This window comes from Symphalangus syndactylus, chromosome 2 (assembly GCF_028878055.3).
Source record: "Symphalangus syndactylus isolate Jambi chromosome 2, NHGRI_mSymSyn1-v2.1_pri, whole genome shotgun sequence".
In the NCBI taxonomy this organism is placed as follows: domain Eukaryota; kingdom Metazoa; phylum Chordata; class Mammalia; order Primates; family Hylobatidae; genus Symphalangus; species Symphalangus syndactylus.
In genome coordinates this window covers 42,109,767-42,130,852 of record NC_072424.2, presented here as the reverse complement: position 1 = coordinate 42,130,852, position 21,086 = coordinate 42,109,767, and the positions used below count along the sequence as shown (strand labels likewise).

At 43.6% G+C, this 21,086-nt stretch overlaps 2 protein-coding genes across 2 annotated transcripts in view; both read right to left on the bottom strand.

Moving 5' to 3' along the window:
- The window catches only part of TLL2 (tolloid like 2), a 151,796-nt gene extending 138,981 nt beyond the window's left edge, over positions 1 to 12,815 (bottom strand). The window contains exon 1 of the mRNA XM_055253957.2: positions 9,559 to 12,815. Coding sequence (XP_055109932.2) covers positions 9,559 to 9,733 — 175 coding nt within the window. The 5' untranslated portion in view covers positions 9,734 to 12,815. The remainder of the gene's footprint in view (positions 1 to 9,558) is intronic.
- A 4,140-nt stretch (positions 12,816 to 16,955) lies between these two features.
- Positions 16,956 to 21,086, bottom strand: part of TM9SF3 (transmembrane 9 superfamily member 3) — a 69,187-nt gene continuing 65,056 nt past the window's right edge. Inside the window, exon 15 of the mRNA XM_055253971.2 lies at positions 16,956 to 18,616. Coding sequence (XP_055109946.1) covers positions 18,549 to 18,616 — 68 coding nt within the window. The 3' untranslated portion in view covers positions 16,956 to 18,548. The remainder of the gene's footprint in view (positions 18,617 to 21,086) is intronic.

The window sequence follows — 21,086 nt, the reverse complement described above, 5'->3', positions numbered from 1 at the left end:
GAGAGTGGTTGGACCCATCACCCTCAACTGACCTGATATCCATGCACCGACCCTGGGCCTTCTGGAAGAGGGGTAGAGGAAACGAGACGGGGACAGGTGCATTTTGACACCTGGTATTATTCATTTATTCTTCCCTATGCTTTAGGACAGAGAGTACTTAGAAAGCCAGAATTCTCTCATCCTTGTCAGATTCCTAGACAAGGATAAAGAAAAAGATAGGGAGACGGTCATGGGCTTTGGTGCTCAGGGAACAAATACACAAATGTGGCCTTCAGACTGGGCAGCATGGAGAAGCCTGTTCACTGGGGGTGGAGGGAGCCAGGCAAAGCTGGAGGCCCCAGGGTTGAAGAGGTCACATGGCGTAGAGGGGAGAACAGGGATTAGAGGTCTCAATGTCATGTGCAGGTCCTAGCCCAGGCTCTCCCCTATGCAAGCACCCTGACCATGGCCTGTAATGCCCCTGAGGTCATGTGAGCCCAGGCCATCTCCTGTGAGTGCTCACATCAACTCCTAGGGGTTGGGAGAAGCCATCAGATGAATAGAGGCTCAGGCCCAAAGCTACTTATACGTCTCCAAATAGCCAGGGTCTGGTTTCTTCGGTAGGGTTCAGACATCTGGTTGGCTTGCAGGGAACCAAATGCCTTAGCCTAATGCCATCCTCACTGAGGCCATTGAGATTCATGGAAGATTTAATTTTAGGTCAAAGTCTCTGGGTATAGCTGGGCATGGTGGCTCAGGCCTGTAATCACAGCACTTTGGGAGGCTGAGGTGGGCAGATCACTTGAGGCCAGGAGTTAGAAACCAGCCTGGCCGATATGGCGAAACTCCATCTCTACTAAAAATACAAAAATTACCCTGGTGTGGTGGTGCCTGCCTGTAATCCCAGCTACTCAGGAGGCTGAGGCACAGGAATCACTTGAACCCAGGAGGCAGAAGTTGCAGTGAGCTGGGATCCCACCACTGCACACACACAAAAATTCTCTGAGTATAGAGGAGCTATCAGAATTGGCACCATCAGAAAACATAAATCCCTTAAAAATCACCAGGCTTTGTGTATTAGTCCATTCTCACACTACTGTAAAGATACTACCTCAGGGACAGGAGCGGTGGCTCACGCCTGTAATCTCAGCACTTTGGGAGGCCGAAGTGAGCAGATCACGAAGTCAGGAGATCAAGACCATCCTGGCTAACATGGTGAAACCCCATCTCTACTAAAAACACAAAAAAAGTAGCCGGGCGTGGTGGCAGGCGCCTGTAGTCCCAGCTACTCGGGAGGCTGAGGCAGGAGAATGGCATGAACCCGGGAGGCGGAGCTTGCAGTGAGCCGAGATCACGCCACTGCACTCCAGCCTGGGCGACATGGTGAGACTCCGTCTCAAAAAAATAAACAAATAAATAAATAAAAGATACTACCTGTGACTGGGTAATTTATAAGCAAAAGAGGCTTAATTGACTCGCAGTTCTGCATGGATGAAGAAGCCTCAGGAAACTTACAATCATGGTGGAAGGTAAAGGGGAAGCAGGCACATCTTACATGGCAACAGGAGAGAGAGAGTGCACAGGGGAAACGGCCACTTTTAAACCATCAGGTCTTGCGAGAACTCGCTCACTATCACGAGAACAGCATGAAGGAAACCACCCCCATGATCCAATCACCTCCCACCAGGTCTCCTCCCTTGACACATGGGGATTACAATTCCAGATGAGGTTTAGGTGGGGACACAAAGCCAGATCACTTTGGTTGTTCAGATATTTAGTTTCCTGCCACTTGGAAACCTTGCTGGATTTCTGTGGGATGATAATAATTTTAAAAACAGTATTTACTGGAAGCTTACCATGTCCAGACATGATTCTAAGTGCTTTCTCTGTATTAATCACTAAATCCTCGTAATAACCCTATGTGGGTAGATATTAGTAACCACATTCATATATAAGGACAGAGTCCCAGCAAGCCTAAGCAGGTTTGCCTATAGCCGTGAAGTGGTAGAGCCAGTATTTGAACCCAGGAAATTTGCCTCTAGCACCTGCTGCTTTGCCCCCAGGCTGTCTCAGAAGTATGGAAAGCAGTGCTGTTCATATAATTCAGTTCACTCCACACACTTGTTGGGGCATAACAGGTTCTTTAAGGGCCACATAACTCTAGCACTGTATATTTCATATTTATTGAGTGCTTCTGTTTTCTAGGCACGGTACCAAGTGCCTTCATATACAAGCCTGTTAATCAGAGTTTCTATTAACGGCGTGATACACAAACGGACACTGAGGCTTTGAAGGCTGAGGGACTTGCTCCAGGTCTTACCGTTAAAAAGTGACAGAGCTGAGGATGGGCGCGGTGGCTCGTGCCTGTAATCCTAACACTTTGGGAGGCTGAGGCGGGTGGATCACGAGGTCAGGAGTTTGAGACAAGCCTAGCCAACCTGGGGAAACCCTGTCTCTACTAAAAATACAAAAATTAGCCGGGCATGGTGGCGGGCGTCTGTAATCCCAGCTACTTGGGAGGCTGAGGCAGGACAATCAATTGAATCCGGGAAGTGGAGGTTGTAGTGAGCTGACATCGTGCCACTGCACTCAGGCCTGGATGACAGTGCGAGACCCCATGTCAAAAAAAAAAAAAAAAAAAAAAACCAAAAAAAAAAAAAAGAAAAGAAAAAAAAGGAAAGTGACAAAGCTGAGAAGAAAAATCTAAGTCAGCCCAATTCCAAAGCATGGGTACAGAACCACAACATGTCAGCAAGGTCTTTGTTCTCCATAGTCTGGGGAGGGGCCAGGTGCTCAAACAACCATAGTCCAGGCTGGGGAGTGCCCTGAGAATGGCCGGAGAAGCAGTGGTCAGCTGGACGGCCAGAGCTGAGGTGCTGCTGCATGAGATGCCCTGCTGACCTGTCTATAATCAGCTTCCATCTAGGAGCCTCTTCTGCTGAGCAGGCTGAGCCCAGCCCTGGGTAGGAGGCTCCCCAAGGGCAGGGTTGAGTCTAACCAGCACTTAGACCGTCAGCACCCATGCCAGGCCCACATGCCAGGTGCACTGCATATCTGGGGCTCTGTGGATGGCTCGGTGGCATCATGCCTGTCCCCACTCCTCTCCTCTCACTGTGCAGGACAGCAGAAGAAAGGACGCTTTCCCAACACACATGCCACCCTGATGGAAGGGTATGCTGCACTGATCACTACACTACTGGGCGGGAGAGAAAAGGAAAAAACGAGTTCCACTGATGTAAGACTTGGAGACCTACCTTTGATTATGTTGTTGTGGACTTTTCTGTCTACCAAATATGGGCTCTGTCCACAGAGGCATCAAAGGACCAGCAAGGTCAGGGAGAAAGTCTGGGCCTGAAGCTCAGTTTCCTCATATACAAAATGGCAGCCATTGCAGCTGCCTGTCTGCTCTGGGGGCTGTGCTGAGGGTCAGTGGGTGGTGTTCTTGCTGTCATTCAGCTCCCAGAGCAGCCCCCTCCAAGAGGGGCCTGATGCGTCTTCCTTCCTGGTCCCCCCTTTCCCAGACTCTGGGAAAGGTCCCAGTATGAGACCTGGCCACTGTTCAGAACTCTAGGCTCTGCTTGGCATTGGATGGCCACACACTCCACACCTGCTTGGCTGAGCTGAATTCTCAGCTCGAGCAGCTGTGCCAGCCAGCCAACTGTTCCTCAGGGGCTAAGGCCATGAGCTTCCTCCCCCAGCTCTGCCCCTGGCCCTGCCCTCATCTGCATTTACTTGAAATCTCTATTGAGATATAACTCACATGCCATAAAATTCACCCTTCACTTACTTTTGAGACTCTGTTTAACCACAATGATCAGGTCTGAAATTAAGAATCTCTAACCTTAACTATACTAGATGAAATAAATTATTCATTTATTGCAAAAATTCAATTTCCTCTACAGCATTTCAACAAAAGAGTTCAAGAAGTGCTGTAAGCACCTGCTTTGTACTCTGATAACGTATATATCAATTATATACTTGCCTTGTGCCAGATACTGTGCTCAGCACTTGACAACCATTGTATTATTTAATCCTTATAGCAATCCTGAAAAGTGGATATTACTGATTCTTTTTTTCCCTGAGGCTCAGGGAAGTTGAGTAACATACTCAAGGTCACACAGCCTTGCCTAGGTGGCAGATTTGGAATCTAGGTCTGGCCCGCATCAGAGCCTGTGCTCTTAACTGACTCACACCCTGCCCCATTGCATGGTGGAGTGTGAAATTGTGTAGAGAAGGTGGACTAGATTCTGCTCCTGTATCATCTGGAGAAACAAAAAAGACAAACATTTAACTCCAATATGGCCCTGAAATATTTTAATTCCATCAGATCAGTACCTGCCCATCAGCAAGGACATCATAACAAGTTAGAATGAAAATAAAGATGTAAAAATATCAGCCACCCTTACCTAGGTGTGGCCCATGGTGTGGGAGTCTGATGGGGGGCAGGTGGAGTACCAGAGAGATGGCAGCTCACATTCTGGGGATGGGTCATGCCAGGGGAGACAAGCTTCCAGGAGGCACCATGTGAGCCTCATCTCTGCTTAAAAACCAGGATGCCCGCCCTGCCATGAAGGTTGGCAACTCCAGAGGAGCACTGCCCAGGACTCTACAATCATCCCAGTGCCACTCTGGGCACTTTTAGGAGTCCCTGGCACACTGGCCCAGGGCTGCTTCAGTTTCTAGGCTGACAGTAACATGAGGGCTGCTGGCAACAGCTGCCCCAGAGAGGGCTCTCAGTGAGCCCCAAAATGCACCTGATTGGTAAGATGTCTTAGAGAGAATGGCAGAGTGAGGTGAAACACCAAATTCCAGGCAGAAGTAAAGTCTGAAGTGTGGGCTTATCCTCACTACTGGTTCCTGAGCCATAAGACACAAGAGACCACCAGCTATATTTATCCTATCCTAACATGGGACCCACAGCGGTGAAGAAGGCCCTGGTATTTACCAAGCCATCCACTGAAAAGTGAAGCTGGCTATCAGGCAGTTCCCTTAGATTTAATAAACCCAAAAGGCTATACAGCATTTTCATATCATTTGAGCCTCATGTAGACAATTTTTGAGTCACATACCCTCAGCTCACCTCTGGGCAGTTCCATGCCTCTGCCACATGTCTCCCCACCTTTCTGCTTGAGAACTTTTTCTAAATCTGTAGAGCCCTCTATTCCTGGATATTCAGGGAAGTTAATGCCTCGGGGAATGTGGCAAGTCATCTTTTCCAAAACTGGCTGCAACAACATCTCTCATTTCATGTGCCCTTTTAACAACATGATATTGACATGCCTCCCACTGGAAAGGTGGTTCTATGCTCTCCCACCTTGAATCTGGGAGGGCTTGTGGCCGTGATGGAAGTGACAATGTGTGACTCTGAGGCAAAGCCATCAAAGGTAACACAGTTTCCATTTGGTTCTCTTGAGATGCTTGCACTTAGAATCCAGCTGCCATGCTTCGAGGACGCCCACATAGAGAGACCACATGGAGAAGCCACCTACAAGTGTTCTGGCCAACAGGTCCCAGGCAACAGACAGCCTCAACAGCCAGACACATGAGTGAATGAGCCTTCAGATAACTTCAGAACCCACTTGTTGAGTCACCCCAGCCTGTAAGTCTTCCTAGCTGAGGCTCAGCCATCATGGAACAAAGACAAGCCTCCCCTGCTGTGTCTTTTCTACATTCCTAATCAACAGAATCATGAACATAATAAAACAGAGGTTGTTCTACCCCACTGGTCTGGAATGCTTTCTTACACAGGAATAGAAACTACAGCAAGGAGCAGACAGTGAAGGGCAGCAGGCTTTGGATAAATGCTGCAGCCTCCTATTCTCTGGGCAGATAATTTGGGAGGCATTCTGTAAGCTCCTCAAAGGAGCTCCCAGTGGGGTCAGGGGCCCATTGCCAAAAGCAGCTACCTTGATTCCACTCCCTTCATTGGATTTCCTTCCTCCCTGTCTCATTCCTCCTGCTCCCTCAACCCTGCTTCCTGGGATCACCTTCCACATGAACTATCTACACCAAAGTCCTTGTGTAAGGCTCTTCTTTCTGAAGAATCCAACTAAAACTGGCCTTTTGTCTACCCTGCAAGGCAAGCATTTTTTCTCCCAATCCCATCTTGTAGATGAGCAGACTGAGACATGGAAAGGTAAAACGACTTGCTCAAGGCCACACGGTGAGTAAGGGGGGCAGGGTCAAGATAAGAACCTAGGCCCTCTGACTTGAAATCGGCTTAAAACTTGTGGGTGAGGATAGGCAGGCAGGCAGGAACAGGCCTCCCAAGCTTTGCTCTCAGAGGCATGGTGGTTGTAAGAATGCCTTGTGATTTACTGCCAGTTGAACCCTTAGCTGTATTGACAGTATCAGAAGAAAAACAACTGGCAGAGCTATGGACGACCAGACAGAGAACATCCCCCCAGAAGCCCCATGCCCCTCACCAGCCCCAGGCCAGGAGGGCTTCACAGACTAACTTCCACTCCCCTGTCATTTGATTTAAAAGTCATCCCTTTTTACAGCATCAAATAGATTGTCTATTAGCAAATTTAAATTTTCCAGCTTAAAACCTGCTTTAAGGTAAGCATGAAGATATACTTTCCATCAGTGTCTAGAAAATCCATTTATAAAAAGTATCTAACTATATTTCAAGCACTGTTCTAAGTACTTTATCAGTAATCATCCCCATTTACAAATGAGGAAGCTAATGCCCAGAGAAATCAAGTGATTTGCCCAAGGATACACAGCTTGTAAGTGGCAGAGTAAATGGTAAAAATGGTATTAAAAATTGCAAAAGTAGTGAAATGGTAAAATTACCAGTTTGTTCAGCTTCTGAGAGGTTGAGCTAGAACCAAAAATCATAGACTCATAGAACACTGGATAGGAAGCAGCCAGGGGGCTCACACTGAAGTGCCTGCAAGGTATGAAGTAGGCCCACGGCAAGATGGTTGATGTGGACCAAGAGCACAAGCTCTCTGGACAGGTCACTTTGTAATTCTAACAAGGCAGACATTTTCATTCTTCATTTCATTCTGCAGGTAAGGAACTGCAGAATGAAGGGGCCCAGAGAGGAGGGGAATAGTCCAGGTAACACAGATCCTGAGAAGCCAGGTATAGATTCAAGACCCTGCCCTCTGCATTCTGAGTCCACAGTAGGAATGGAGACCCACACCAAGAAGGGAGAGTGGGAGGTGTTTTAGCTCTGCAGCCCTGAGGCAGGTCCTAAAAGGAGAGCTTCTGGCCAGAAGAGTCAGGGAGTTAGGATTTCACTGAGATAGAATGGGAGGCTGCCCCTAAAGGTTTGCATTAAATATGCAACCAGGAAGTGCAGTGTCCCCCTAGCCAAGAGGCAAGTCCTTTCTCTGCGACTTCAGTACACTGATGAACTGCTTGCTGGCCTTCCAGACAGCTGTTCTCCAGGTCAGGCAATTTCCAAGAGGATGGGCTGACTGAGACGTTACCTTTTCCCCTAGGTTGTGCTTATCATCGCCCTCTTCTGGCCACTCTTAGCATCAGTGTAGCCCAGGGAGAGGCCAATGGGTTGGGAGAATTCAAGGAGTCTGAGGAGGGTGCCTGCAGCTGGCTGAAGCCACAGTGGCCAGATCCTCTGCCTTCCAGCCCTGCCTGTACATCCCATTCTGTCTGTGAAGAATCACAGAATATGCGTGCCCTTGGTTATCTTGCATTTTCTCTAAAACTACTGGGGAAAATGAGGCTGTAACAGGCAAGCCTGCCTCAGGGTTATCCTCCAAGGCTGAGACCAGGAGCTGGGATGCCTCTTTCACATCTGGATTCACAAGTGCCCAGACCAGCACCCAGCATACTGGAGATGCACAATACATTCCTGAGCAAATCAATCACTTCCCCACTCCAGGCCTCAGCTGCCCACACTGCCTCCCAGAGTCCCCAGCTCACACCCAGCAGGGTCTAGGATCTGACAAGTGCGGGAGGTGGTCCAGCCACTCCCTTTATCCCACACCTATTTTCCCACCTTCAGTGGCCCTCTTTCCAGGGCCAGGCTGCCATTCCAATAGTGCTCTGGAGCCTCTTCTCCCTGGCCTTGAATTAGGTCCCATGAGGAACTCATGGTACCTGGGCCAGGCATGCTACCTGCTGAGGTTTTCTCCAGTTGTCCAGGAACCAACTCCGCTGCCCACCTTCCTAACTCAGAAGCCCCACGAGGTACAGCAGTAGGTGGATATTCTGCAGGAAACTTCCCTAAGACCAGGCCCCTCAAGACTAGTTTGATCTTAAACCTTCACAAGATTCCCAAGTCTCACAAACTCCTCCTGCCTCCTAGTAACCTGGTCTTTCCCAGACTTTACCCAGTCCTGACCCTCCCAACCCCCAGCCTAGACCCGAGCCACTGCAGTGATAGTAACAATAAAAAATAACGACAATGCCATCATTTCACTTGCAGAGAATTTTCCCGCAAATCACCTGAGCCCTCCTATAATTACTGCCATCAATTTAGAGATGAGGAACTTGGAACTGATAGAGGTTTCCAGGGCGTGAAGGGGCTACCACTGGCCCACAGGCCCCGCAGAGACCTGGCCGGCCACAGCCCCGGGAAGGAGCACCTGCCCTGCCGAGGGTGGAGGTCGCGCTCTTCCCTCCCCATTCTTCTCTGCCGACCGCCAAGTGAAACGGAGCCCCACAAAGCCAGAGACAAACACCACTACCCGCGGGCCACTGGCCATGGGCCAGGAGCGTCTGTGCGAGCCTCTGAGCCCAGCATCTCCCTGGGAGCGTGAGCACCCCTCTGCCCGTGCTGGAACTGCCCCACACTAATCAGCTTGCTGGAACATGCGCTTGGGCCCTTCGGAGGCTAACGCTTCAACGACTCCAGCTCGGAAGCTGCTCCCCTCAGGACTCACAAGCCTGTCAGTGGCCCCGGGGAAGCGGGAGCTGCAGCGCCCGGGCGGCGATTGCGCCCGAAAGGCCCGTACGTCCCGGGGCGCCGCTTCCTGGCGGGATTAGAGCACCTGCCGGCTTCCATTTCCGCCCGCCCAGAGCGACCCTCAGGCCGGTACCGCTACAGGGAAGTTTCCGGCTATTTCGAATCTTGCTCATTCTCCCTCGGCGACCCCTTTCCTTTTGCCCGCTGTGACGCTTTTCTTTTAAAAATCTCCTCCCGAGTAACCACGGATCTTGGGAAACTTTGCGCGAAACTTACAAATGCTGTGAAATCGGAGCCAGGAACTCCATCTGAGCCTCGGAGCGCCGCGCCCAGCCCGGCTCTTCTGCTCCGGCCCGGAGCGTCCGGCGGTGGCCAGTGCTGCCCACTCGCTGTCAGGCGGCCCTGGCACCCGCCCCGGCCCCTGGGGGCCCTCTCGGCCTCGGGCACCCGCCCTGATTCGCTTTGGGAACGCGCCGGCTGTCGCCCCCCGGTGCGCACCGCAAACCTGGGGCCGGGACGTCCCAGCCTCGGAGTGGTTTTTAAGCAATTCCTCGGAGGCATTGTCTTCCCGGGGAGCCGGGGATCCCAGGGGAGGGGAGGGGAGACCCGCCCCACAGACGGTAGCGCAGGCTTGCCCACCACCTCATTTGCATTTCAAAGGCAAACTTCTGCGGGACTTCCCCGGCGGCGGCACCTACCGGCTTTGCAAGGGTCGTGGTAATGCTCCAGCTGCTGCTCCGTGCCCTCCTCGCCGTCCAACTCTGAGTAGTCTGCGGTGGCGTCCGGGCGCTCCCCGAGTCCCCCGGCGCCGCGAGGCAGCGGCAGCAGTAGTAGCAGTGACACCAGGGCCCCAAGTGCAGTCGCCCGGGGCATGGTGGCGCGGGGCTGGCTGGGGCAGAGCGAGTTGCGTGCACGAAAGCTCAGCTCGGCCGAAAGACGGTGCACACTGGGTCGGTCGGCTCCGGCCGGGACTCAGTGGTTACACAGGGCTGCTGGACATGGCTCGGGCGCGGAGCAAGCGGAGCGCGGCGCCCCCTGTCTTCGTCGAGGCAACCGGGAAGCAGCCGCTCGGAGCTACTTGCCCGGCGGCCGAGGCTGTGGCGGCTGCGACTGTGGCGGTGGCGGCGGTGGTTGGAGCAGTGGCCGCTCCGCCCCTCTCCACCAGGGCTGGACCACACAGCCTTCGCCAGGGGCCCTGGGCAGCCAATCACTCGGGCGCCCTAGGCGAGGCCCCTCCTCTTCCCGGCACCTCCGCAACTTCGGACAGCTCCGCGCCCACCCAGCCGAAGGCGCCTGCCCCGGGCGCCACCTCGGCCTCTGGCTCCCGAGAATGCTGCTCCTGAAGATCAGGGCTGGGCTTCTCTCCTTGTTTTATTTCCATAACTCACTTTACAACTCCCCGATGCACACGTGGCCAGAGTGGTTAGAACTCGGAGCGCTGGACCAGGAGCCCTATGTACGCGATTCATGTCACTACCAACTGGCTATGTGCATTCGGGCAGCTGCTTCTCTGCAGGGATGAGTGAATATCTCTCAGCAAAGAAAAAAAAAATCGAGGATTTCGATTCTCTCAGCTCTCTCCACATCCCGTAGTCGAGCCACGAAGGGAGCCTGCTGGCGGCACGTAACCTAACCTAGTGGCCGGCGATCGATAAGGAAAAAAGATTTAAGTCCACAGATTTCCCCTCTCGGTGACCCTATCTTTCAGTAAAACCGTCTAAGATGCTTCATACAGTCAAAAAGACACAAATGAACAGCTGTACGTGCTATTTGTGTTAAATTACAGACATGGTTTTATTAAATAAGCCACTCACCGTTAACTTGATGGAATAAAAATAACCAATTTCTGAAGTCTATTTCTTTTTGCCAATTAAAAACATACGCCCAAATAATTTAGGAGACTAATCAAGAGCTATTTTAAACCCACTTCTATTTTGTACCTAAAATGTAAAAATTGTCAGAACTGAGCCATTTTGATTTAGAGATATAAAAAGTATTATTACTGAGGCTTTTCAAAGATCTTTTTATGTAAAATGGCCCTGTCAAGTATAACACACAAACGTGTTATGTGTAGAAATGTTTTGCATCATGCCCAATAGAATCTTTTTTCAATTTAAACTGCAAGCAGAAAAATAGACAACTTTCCTTTTGGATTTCCACATGGTTTCACATACATCAATGACAAAATAGTCAACAGGGAGCCCAGAGCTGGGCTTTACATCAAACTCTGAATTTCTTGCACTTATGGTCATCTGTCTTCTCATCTATCAACTAGGATAACAAGTCCTTCACACAAGTAAAGGGCTAAAAGTTAACTACTGGAAGGATGCCACTCATATTTTGTCCTCGTTCTTAGAAAGAAATGCAATGTTGCCCCTGCCTCATGCTGTTTTCATCAAATGGGCACATAACATACAAAATGGAGCCAGACAGGGCAAGATCCGGTTAGAAACTGGCAGGTGGGAAGAAGGAATTTGAGGGGATAAGTGCCACCAAATGGCAGGAAGGCCAAGTGGCCAGTGCATAGGCCAAGGAGTGGGAGGGGGCTGAATGGCATGCATTTCTGCCTGAATGCCAGAAGGAGTCAAACCCAACGCCATAGCTCTCTGCATTCACCCCCATGAAGGTCACCACCTCTCAGTAGACAAGTCCAAAGAGTCAACATCTAAAAGGCTTAACAAACCTCTGTGACACTTCCAGGTCTCCAGATGGTATTAGGCAAACCACCAACTGGCTTCCTTCTTAGAAGGGAATTCCTCTGGAAAATAGACATGAGAGGCTACCTCTTGTGCAAGCAATGAGGTTGTGAGCTTTTATGACCTCCAGTCCCCACCTGGTGAGTAGTGGCCACGTCTTCTCACCAACACCCTTTGTCCAAATATTTTGAAGACAGTGGTGTTAAAGAATGAACAAGCTGCGCAGTTTTATGTTATTAAAGTAGAAGACCAGTTTAGTTGCTACTTTGGCTATCAACCAATAAATGGCAACAAAATATTTGGTTCACTAGGAAGATTAGAAAAGAATAATTGAAAAGGGACACCATAAGATAGAACTATAAAAGCTAAACTCTAATCTGGGTTTAGATGATTTTTAAAATGTATTTTTCTTTAAAAACCATGAAAAAACTGGAGGTAGAGTAACAGGCTTTATGACATAAAACTGCTCAACTTAGCTCCATTATTACATTCATAATTACTTTAGGGTTTCCTCTGCCATATCTTTGGGTCCTCTGTGAACCTGAACAAGTGTTTTTCTCCTCTTAGATGTCCATCTCCCACCCAGAGTAACTAGGTTCTCTTGCCCCTTCAAGTCTACTGAATTTTATCCACCTGGGCCACTTTGTCATTTTGCCTTTCCAAGCCACTATACATGATAATTTGTTCCAGGCCAGCTCATTCCTTCATTTACATTGCTGACCACTGAGAAGACACTCAGTTTTCTGGAGAATGTAATTAAAGATACTACAATTTTTAGCAGCTGCTTAAAACCCTTCCTGGCTCTCCAAAACCTTTATTCAAGTTCTTCAAGGTGGCATACCAGGTCCTCCGTCCACCATCAAGCCTTCCTTTCACCTTTCCAGTCTTGGCTCCTTACAACTCCCACATTCCAGTCTTCTGGCATTAAACACCCTGCAGTCATCCTAACATGGCCTCGCTGCTTCACACCCTCCATGTCTCTGCCTGGGACACCTTGATAGTCGCATATCCCACATCCTCATGCCAGCATTGCAGCTACCCTATCTGTGACACTTACCTATCCAGGACTGCCCTACCTTTCTGGTCTATAATTGCAGCAGACCTCTCTGACCAACCCCAACTTAGAACCACCTTCCATGTCTCACTCTCTAGACTCTCCCTTTTCTTCACTGACCTTCAATATTAAGTCTTGTAATCCTAGTGGCTTAGATTGAGACACTAAGAATAACCATAACATTGGCCAGCCCCACTTGTATCAATTTCCCCCTGCAACCACCTCCCACAATTTTTTCCTTTGAAATGGCTGTCAAGCAAAGTAATTGTGCAAACTTTGAAAATCATTTTAAATAATCAAGTAATTTAAAATACATTTGTAAACTACACGGATTCCACATGTCCCAATTAGGCTTATTCCCCCCTTTTCTAATATTATATTGCAGAGTAACAGTTCCACAAAAATAGTTCACTTGAAATCAAGAAGCTGGCTGCATAAGAGTCCCTTCTGTCCTTAGTTTTCCAACCAGACAAAAAGTGTTCATTAAAGAAATAAAAAGTAATCCAAATTTGTACCAACGATTTGGCTAACGGGAATTGCCAAGTACAGGTGTTGACTGAGGCACCTAATAAAACTAGGAGAAAAGAACCAAGGAGGTTGGTCAGGATTTTTAAAAACTAGTCAGAAATGGAAAAACAAAACATACAAAGACATGGAGAAATTAACCACTGATTTCAACGTGGCACAATAAAAATAATCTCTTCCATTTGTACAGAACACTAATTTTCAATGCGACTTCTACATATATTACCTGCTCCCAGGCTAGAGAGGGTGACACCCCCATTTTACAGTTAATAGTCAAGACAACAGGGCCCTGAATCTTGATGACTTCCGGGCTAAACATAAGAGCACCTTTAGCTGCTGTGGTTTCTTATCCATAAAACAAAGCTATCTACTCTACCAGCTTCACAGGATGGTTGAGAGGGAACAAGTGAAACTGCTTTGAAAAAGTAGTAAATGCTAAACAAATGCAAAGAATCATCAATCAGAGGATGGCAGGCAAATAGACGGTAAAGTCTGAGTGTAAGAGCCAGAATGGGTATACAAGAAAGTCAATAATGGCAATAAAAGAAAAATCATTCTTAAGACCAATCTTATTCACTGGACCATTCTCTCAACTTTACTGCACATTACAGTTCATTTTCGAAATACAAATTTAAACCTTAAATTTTAAATACATCATTCCAGGGGTTAGCAGACTATGGCCTGTGGGCTGTTTTTGTGAAGTTATACTGGAAAACAGCCATGCTCATTAGTTTATGTAGTCTACTATGGCTGCTTTGGTGCTACAATGATAGTTTCAACAGAGACTGTATAGCTCTCAAAGCCGAAAGTATGTACTATCTAGACCTTCACAGAAAAAGTCTGCAGACCCCTGCTTTATTTAATTGTGGAAAACTATTATTAAGTTATTCATTTGCCTGTCAGTAATGGGTTATCCCTTATGCTTGGTTCATGTTTCAAAAAGGAAAGAAATAAGGAATCCAAAGGAAGTACATTTAACTTTTTATTACTTTTTAAAAATCCAAATTCAGATAAATTAACACACTAGGTTAGAACCTCAATTGTATTTGATACATTATATACTGGATTTCTATTACTAAAAAGCCAGTTGGAATATGGCCTATACGAACCAAAGAGTGTATACAAAATGGAAGTGGTCATCAGGCAATAATTTCCTTGGAACTCTGCACCGACTGTCCATGCTCTGTGGGGACTTACACATTCAAGTTTGACACAGTTGAAAAACCAACTGGAGCTGCTTTTCCAAGAATGTTCTGTTGTCCTTCAAATAGAATTCCACGTTACTTCTTTCTTGCCTTAAGCTCTTATATCTTTCAAATGACCTAAGTTGACGAACTGGAGTAAACACAAACTGCTGCAGTTATCAATTAGCAAGCCTAGTTCACCAATACTTCAAAATAAACAGACTTCACAAATTTATATTCCTAACAGTGGAATAATAACTTAATTTTGTTTACTTTTGTCTTTGTAGATTTCTGTCTGCAGCTCCAGTAAGAATGCCAAATCAGATGGCTTTTAGGAAATGCTCATAGGAGAGAACTAGAGTTATTCCTCACACTGAATTTAAGTCTTACAAGATTTCTGCAGGTTCATATGTTAACGTTCTGATCTAGCCTACCTGTAAGCCTAGTTTATTTCTGTACACACTTCCAAATAATCTTCATAAATTTTCACTTCTCTGATTGAAATATAACACCTTGATTGATGAAATAGTTTCATAACTACAGAATTTTAGTGAAGATATAAAATATTAATGAATACTTGTGTTTTAATACATCACTACTCCTATTTATTACATGTTCCAATAAACCAATAGAATGAAGCACTAAGACACGGTGAAATCTAAACTTAAAACCCAGATGGAACTGCCATATAGATTACAAATGGGTCTCCCCACCACAGAATTCATATACAAAAGCCCTTCGGTATGTAGCTTTTCCTGAACAAATACATTAATACACTTTTTGTTTTTTACATTTGTAAAAATTCAAGGTTTTAATAACATTTCTTTGCAAGACATTTGGTATAAGGTGGTTAATAAATATTAGAAAACAAACACTGTACCAAAATGGATATGATTTGTGAATAAACCCTAAATAAAGTGGCTTTTGGAAGAACTGGATTTTGCAGCAACCAACTTTATATATAAAGAGGTCCACCCACTCTCAATGGAAAACACCCAAGCATACCATTCACTAGGTTCTGGTATCACCACAATATAATGAATTCTAAGAGTATGGGGTTTGATTTATGGGCAACCCCAGTACAATCTAGGAGCCCAACATGATAAAAAATACTAAAAGAATGCTTCGCCATCCCTCAGGCCATTACATTTCCACCTTATCCTACTCTTGTACTAGGATATATGTATACAAATGTCAACTACTAATGTAGTTAAATTTCAGAAGAAGCATGCTTAAATACACGGGGAATGTTTAGCCTTAGTTTTTGATAGTATTATCCAAAGTGTCAGTTGAAAGACATTAAGCAAATAATGTTAACAAACGAAAGACAGATACACAGCATTTGTGGGGGTATAAAAACCTCACCTTTCAATTAACTTGAGTAATGTTCCATTTTCTATTCTACAACTGAGCGCTAGGGAGCTAAACTATTTGTGAATTACATCTTCTTTAAGAAGACACACACACACACACACACTTATTCAACCCCTCTATGCAGCCAAAAACCAATACAAGTCCTTTTCTAAAAGACTTCGAAGGTAATTAATATTCATTTAATGCTCTTAATGTATTTGGAAATCAGAAAATTATTTTTCACCACAGATTCCAAAGAATTTCAAATAGAGCTCAATTTAGTAGAAAGAATTGGTGTACCTGAAAGCATTTAACCCACACATTTTCAATAAACCCTACATCTTACCTGCAAGATTCGTATCATGAGAAACAAATTTCATTTTATTAAGACAAAAGCTTACTGTCCAATTTATACTCCCAGCAGACAGACTATGTATTGGTATGTTAAAAGTACTTTTGAATAAAAGTGGTGAGAAAGAAACCAAAAAAGTACTTTACATATAGTTAAAAGGTTACATAATATAAGCAACTAAATATTAACTTTTACTTTTTTTTTTTTTTTTTTTTTGAGACGGAGTCTCGCCCTGTCGCCCAGGCTGGAGTGCAGTGGCGCAATCTCGGCTCACTGTAAGCTCCGCCTCCCGGGTTCACGCTATTCTCCTGCCTCAGCCTCTCCGAGTAGCTGGGACTACAGGCGCCCGCCACCACGCCTGGCTAATTTTTTGTATTTTTAGTAGAGACGGGGTTTCACCGTGGTCTCGATCTCCTGACCTCATGATTCGCCCGCCTTGGCCTCCCAAAGTGCTGGGATTACAAGCGTGAGCCACCGTGCCTGGCCTAGTTTCTTTTTTATAAGATCTTAAAGGCAAGTAAGAAGGAAGAGAAAATGGAAGTACCAATAAATTACACTTAATATACCATTTTGGCTTCAGAAGAGGATTTACCTACATCTTCTGATCAAATTTGTTGGATCATATCAATCATACTTAAGTGGTAAGAAATCATACTTTTCACCTTTTAAAGGACTTACATGTCACAATATAGGATGTGGAGTCCATCAATATATAGATACATATTTTGTAATGAAAACATCTTGTGTAACTATTAATTGCATGATTTTCATATTAAGGTTTAAATACAGGTATTTTGAGTCTTCCTAAAAATAACAATATAAAGTATTGTTTTAGGTGGTCATTTGCATAGCAAACTATTAAACTAGAAACTCAGTGGTTCTAGGAAAACTTCGTATTATGAATAGTTCCAGAAAAATGTATTCCAATCACTTCTCTTACAAACTGTAACCTTTATTTGTTGATCCAACAGTACGTTAACCACTTTTACCCCATCCCCACTTTACACGGTACACCAACCTGAACAGATTTTTGTGCCACAATTTCATTCAAAGGGTTTGTCATTCACTTTATGATTGTGCTGGATAATCTAGATGTAAGCAAGTCTGGAGATTTCAAAGTATGGGTCCCCTGTATGAGAGTAGCATAGTTTATAGTATACTTTTAAAAATGGCATTCAGTAATTTTGCCTTTTGAACAGAAAGATATCTTCAAATTGCAAACACATCTATTTCCACAAAACAATTTGGTCAGGAAATTTTATTTGAACATTCTAAAGCAATAATGCTTTAGATGTTACTTAAGTGTCCCAGACAGGATTAACAAAATTAAATGTCTCTAAATTACAAATTTGGCTCCTGTACGAGTCTCAGAAAATAAACAGAAGAAAACAACCCCCCTCCCAAAAAAAGTATGACACACACATTTTGAAGAAACTCCAATGTTTCATGCAATGGTAGGCAAGATGTAAAAGGCCACCCAAATCACACATTTCTACACCAATCATCATAAGAAAAAAGTACTCTGTAGTCAATCTGTACATCCAAATGCATTTGGGAGTCTACACCTACGTTACATTATTTAATGTTATATACATTTATTACCCACCCCCCTTGTTTTTAATAATTTCTTAAGTAAAACCTTCATTCAAACCCAAAAGATGTAAGACTAACTTGGGGGGAAAAAAGATAATCACTTTAGACATTCAGTTAAAATGTAGTTTATCTAAATCTCAAAATGTTTAATAAAAACAAGTATCTTCTCCATTTAACACTTTGCTTTCTAACTGTACAGTAAATTGCATTGTAGAGAGTACATTTCCGTCTTCAAACTGTATCTTCTTTGGATGGAATTAAGATGTAACTGTATAGTTTTAAGATAAATAAATGGGAAGTTGGTCCAACTAAGATGACAGCAGATATATTACATGCAGGATTTAATATTTTCTAATTCTCTCTTTTAAAAAAAAGGATGCAGTTGGATTGGGAAAAAAAAAAAAAGGTCAAAAAAGAACCCAGATTCAATATATAAAAATGTCCCACAATAGGTCGACAATGGCAGTAAAAATAAGAGGAAAAAAGTAATCTTTCTGGAACATCGTTTTTCAATAACATAGAAACACTAAGTGCCAGGAAGATTCCTATTCATGTAATTTTAGCATTCAAGTTTCCCTCTATTTATTTTATTGGAACAAATGCTTTAAATAAACTATTTGTCCTCTTCACTGAAGAGAGCTGGTCTATTTCATCTTTAATGAGCTAGTTTTTGGGAAGATTAGCCATGTACTGTAGTAATGCCTACTGCATAAAATCCAAGCATTTGCTGTGAACAGTTGGAGAAAGCAGTCAGGAAGAACCTAGGATCAATGGAAATAGATGTTACTTTAAGCCATCGACGAAAGAGAGACCCACAAAGTACCCAGTGTGTTAAAGCCCAAATCTCTTCTTGCGTTTGTTTGTTTTTGCTGTGCAAGTTCCACCCCTATGAAAAAGAAATTGATCCGAAGTTCCAGGTTTTCTTGGGTCTCTAGTCAATTTTCACATTAGTATAGATTTTTCGGACAAAGGCACTTGTTCCCATGTAACCAATCGCTCCTGCAAAGATAAAATAAGATGTTTTGAAACAAATACATACAGAGCAGTATCCATCATTTAAAAACACTAAATACTCTATGCTCTGGAAAGTTATTCTTTTTTAAAGAAAATATCTTTATGTTAGTATTCTTTCTGAACTTACTAAAACTGTATCATTTGCTTTGCAAATCACCTGATACCATAATACACCAAGTCTGACCATCATATGCCAAGTCTAATCAAGTAGCAATTATTTCTTGTATAATCAGTAACTATAGAATTAAAATACATCTCATAAAGCAAGAATAATTTGATAACGGCAAAAGGTTGTTAAATCAAAAAACATGCCTTCTTTGATTTGAAGATACATTATTCTAGGTCATTAAAGTAAAAATCAATATATCTTCCCAAAATCCAATAGATAAATAGTAAGAAGTGACTGAAAATTCTCTTAACGAAGGACAGGGAACCATGTCCCAATAGCAGTTGAAGCTCTAGAGGAGAGGCATTTTCTCACAGCTTCTTTTTTATTTTTAAGTTGTAGAAGCTGTGTAATTGGTAGTAGGGTTGACATATTTGCAGGAATAGACAGGACAGAGAGGTAAGTGGGTCAGAAGTTTTGAAATGCTGTTTTTTAACAATTAGCCTCAACCAGAGCTTAAAACACCAGAAATCAGGGATGTTTGTTTTGTTAAATAAAATATTTATCTCCTGTGTGTAAAAGAGTGCCTGGCATATAAGATACTTGGTAAATATCTGTTGAATGAATGAATGAACTGGATGGTTCTTTATTGCAAATATAGGTTGGTGCAAAAGTATTTGCAGCTTTACAATTACTTTTGTATCAACCTACTAAGGGCTCTTTAGAACAATGCAGTTGGTTATTGAACTGTCAGAGAAAAAAATCTCCATTGGTCTTAGGAATTCATGATGTAGCCCAATATTATTGAAAGCTTAAAAGAAAACCTTCCATTAATTAATAATGGTAAGTGCACACACAAGTGCCTAATTAGTCACCCTTGAACCAATCTTTTAGTGAATCTTTTATTCACTAAACTGGTGAATGAAAGGCAAGAATCAAGCATCTCTCCTGTTTCTCCTATATATGAATTATACCCCAAGGCTACCAACTGGTTGATGAAAGGAAGGTTATCGTTATGGAAGTATTCCAGCTAACAAATATAAAAGGAACAATAGAATTAGAATATTATAACCACTAATGAATTATTTGAGCTAGGCAATAACTATCAATGGCTGCTAACTTCACAAAGAAATAGAACCAGAAATTATGTGCTTCCCTGATAAAAGCTTACAAACCACCTGTTAAACATTCTTGGACAAGTATTCTTGAGTATGATCAAGCCTACAGATCTAACTACCACTTGAAGAAACTTTAAATGACACTTCAGCAATATAATCAGCAAAATCCAGAGTGTGGAAAATTCTACAGAAATTATTTAAGTTTTAAAAATAAATTGCAAGTGAGAGAGAGAATATCTATAGATTAAAAGAGCCTTAAGAGACATTTTAGCCAAGCAATGCATGAATCTTAATTGATCTCAATGCAAACAAACTATATTTAAAAAAAAGTCATTACAAGTATGGTAAATCTGAACACTAACTAAATTATTCCATCATATTACATTTATCTTTCAGGGAGAGACATACACTGAAATATTTACATAGTTGAAATGACATAAGGTCTAAGATTCATGTCAGAATAAAAGGGGGGATACAAAGTGGGAATATAAATAAAACAAGATAGGCCATGAGTTGATAATTACTGACATTGGGTGTTAGTACATGGGGACTCACTATATACAGTATTGTCCCTATTTTTGTATATATTTGAAAGTTTCCCTTTATTAAATATTAAAATACAAAAAACCAAAGTGACAAAGCAACACTATTTCCACTTATTTTTGCAATGAATAGTCATTTCTTTTATAATAGGAAATAACAATATTACATTTTAAAATATTGATAATGCATTTTAGAATAGTTACAATTCTTTACAGGATAAGAGAAAAATCATTCAATTTTGTGAAAATATACCTGAATCCTTACGACATGAAAAGATGTATAAAATTTTAATTAGCATCAAAAATTGTAATGGTATAATACTAGTCCAATAACCAAATCCAATTTTCCACACGTACAAAACATTGTTCCCCTTTGAGCAGAAATATGCTTAAAATCAAAACAGTATCAACCTAGAGAATCATTTTTCCTAATCTTATGAGTACCTCAAGAATAAACTTACAAGGGCATGACTTTATAAAAAGAGAGTACTGAATATGCCCTCTAGAAAAGTAAATATCTTAGGAACAATAGAGGTGCACTTTTGAACTTAATTCCTCAAAACAAAAATGCTATGCTCATAATATCCCACCTTAATGTAGTCATTTTTTGCTACATTAAAAAAATCAACAAATATTTTTGTTTTAATTACTGACTTAAGCATTTTAGCAACATAAATTGATGGATATAC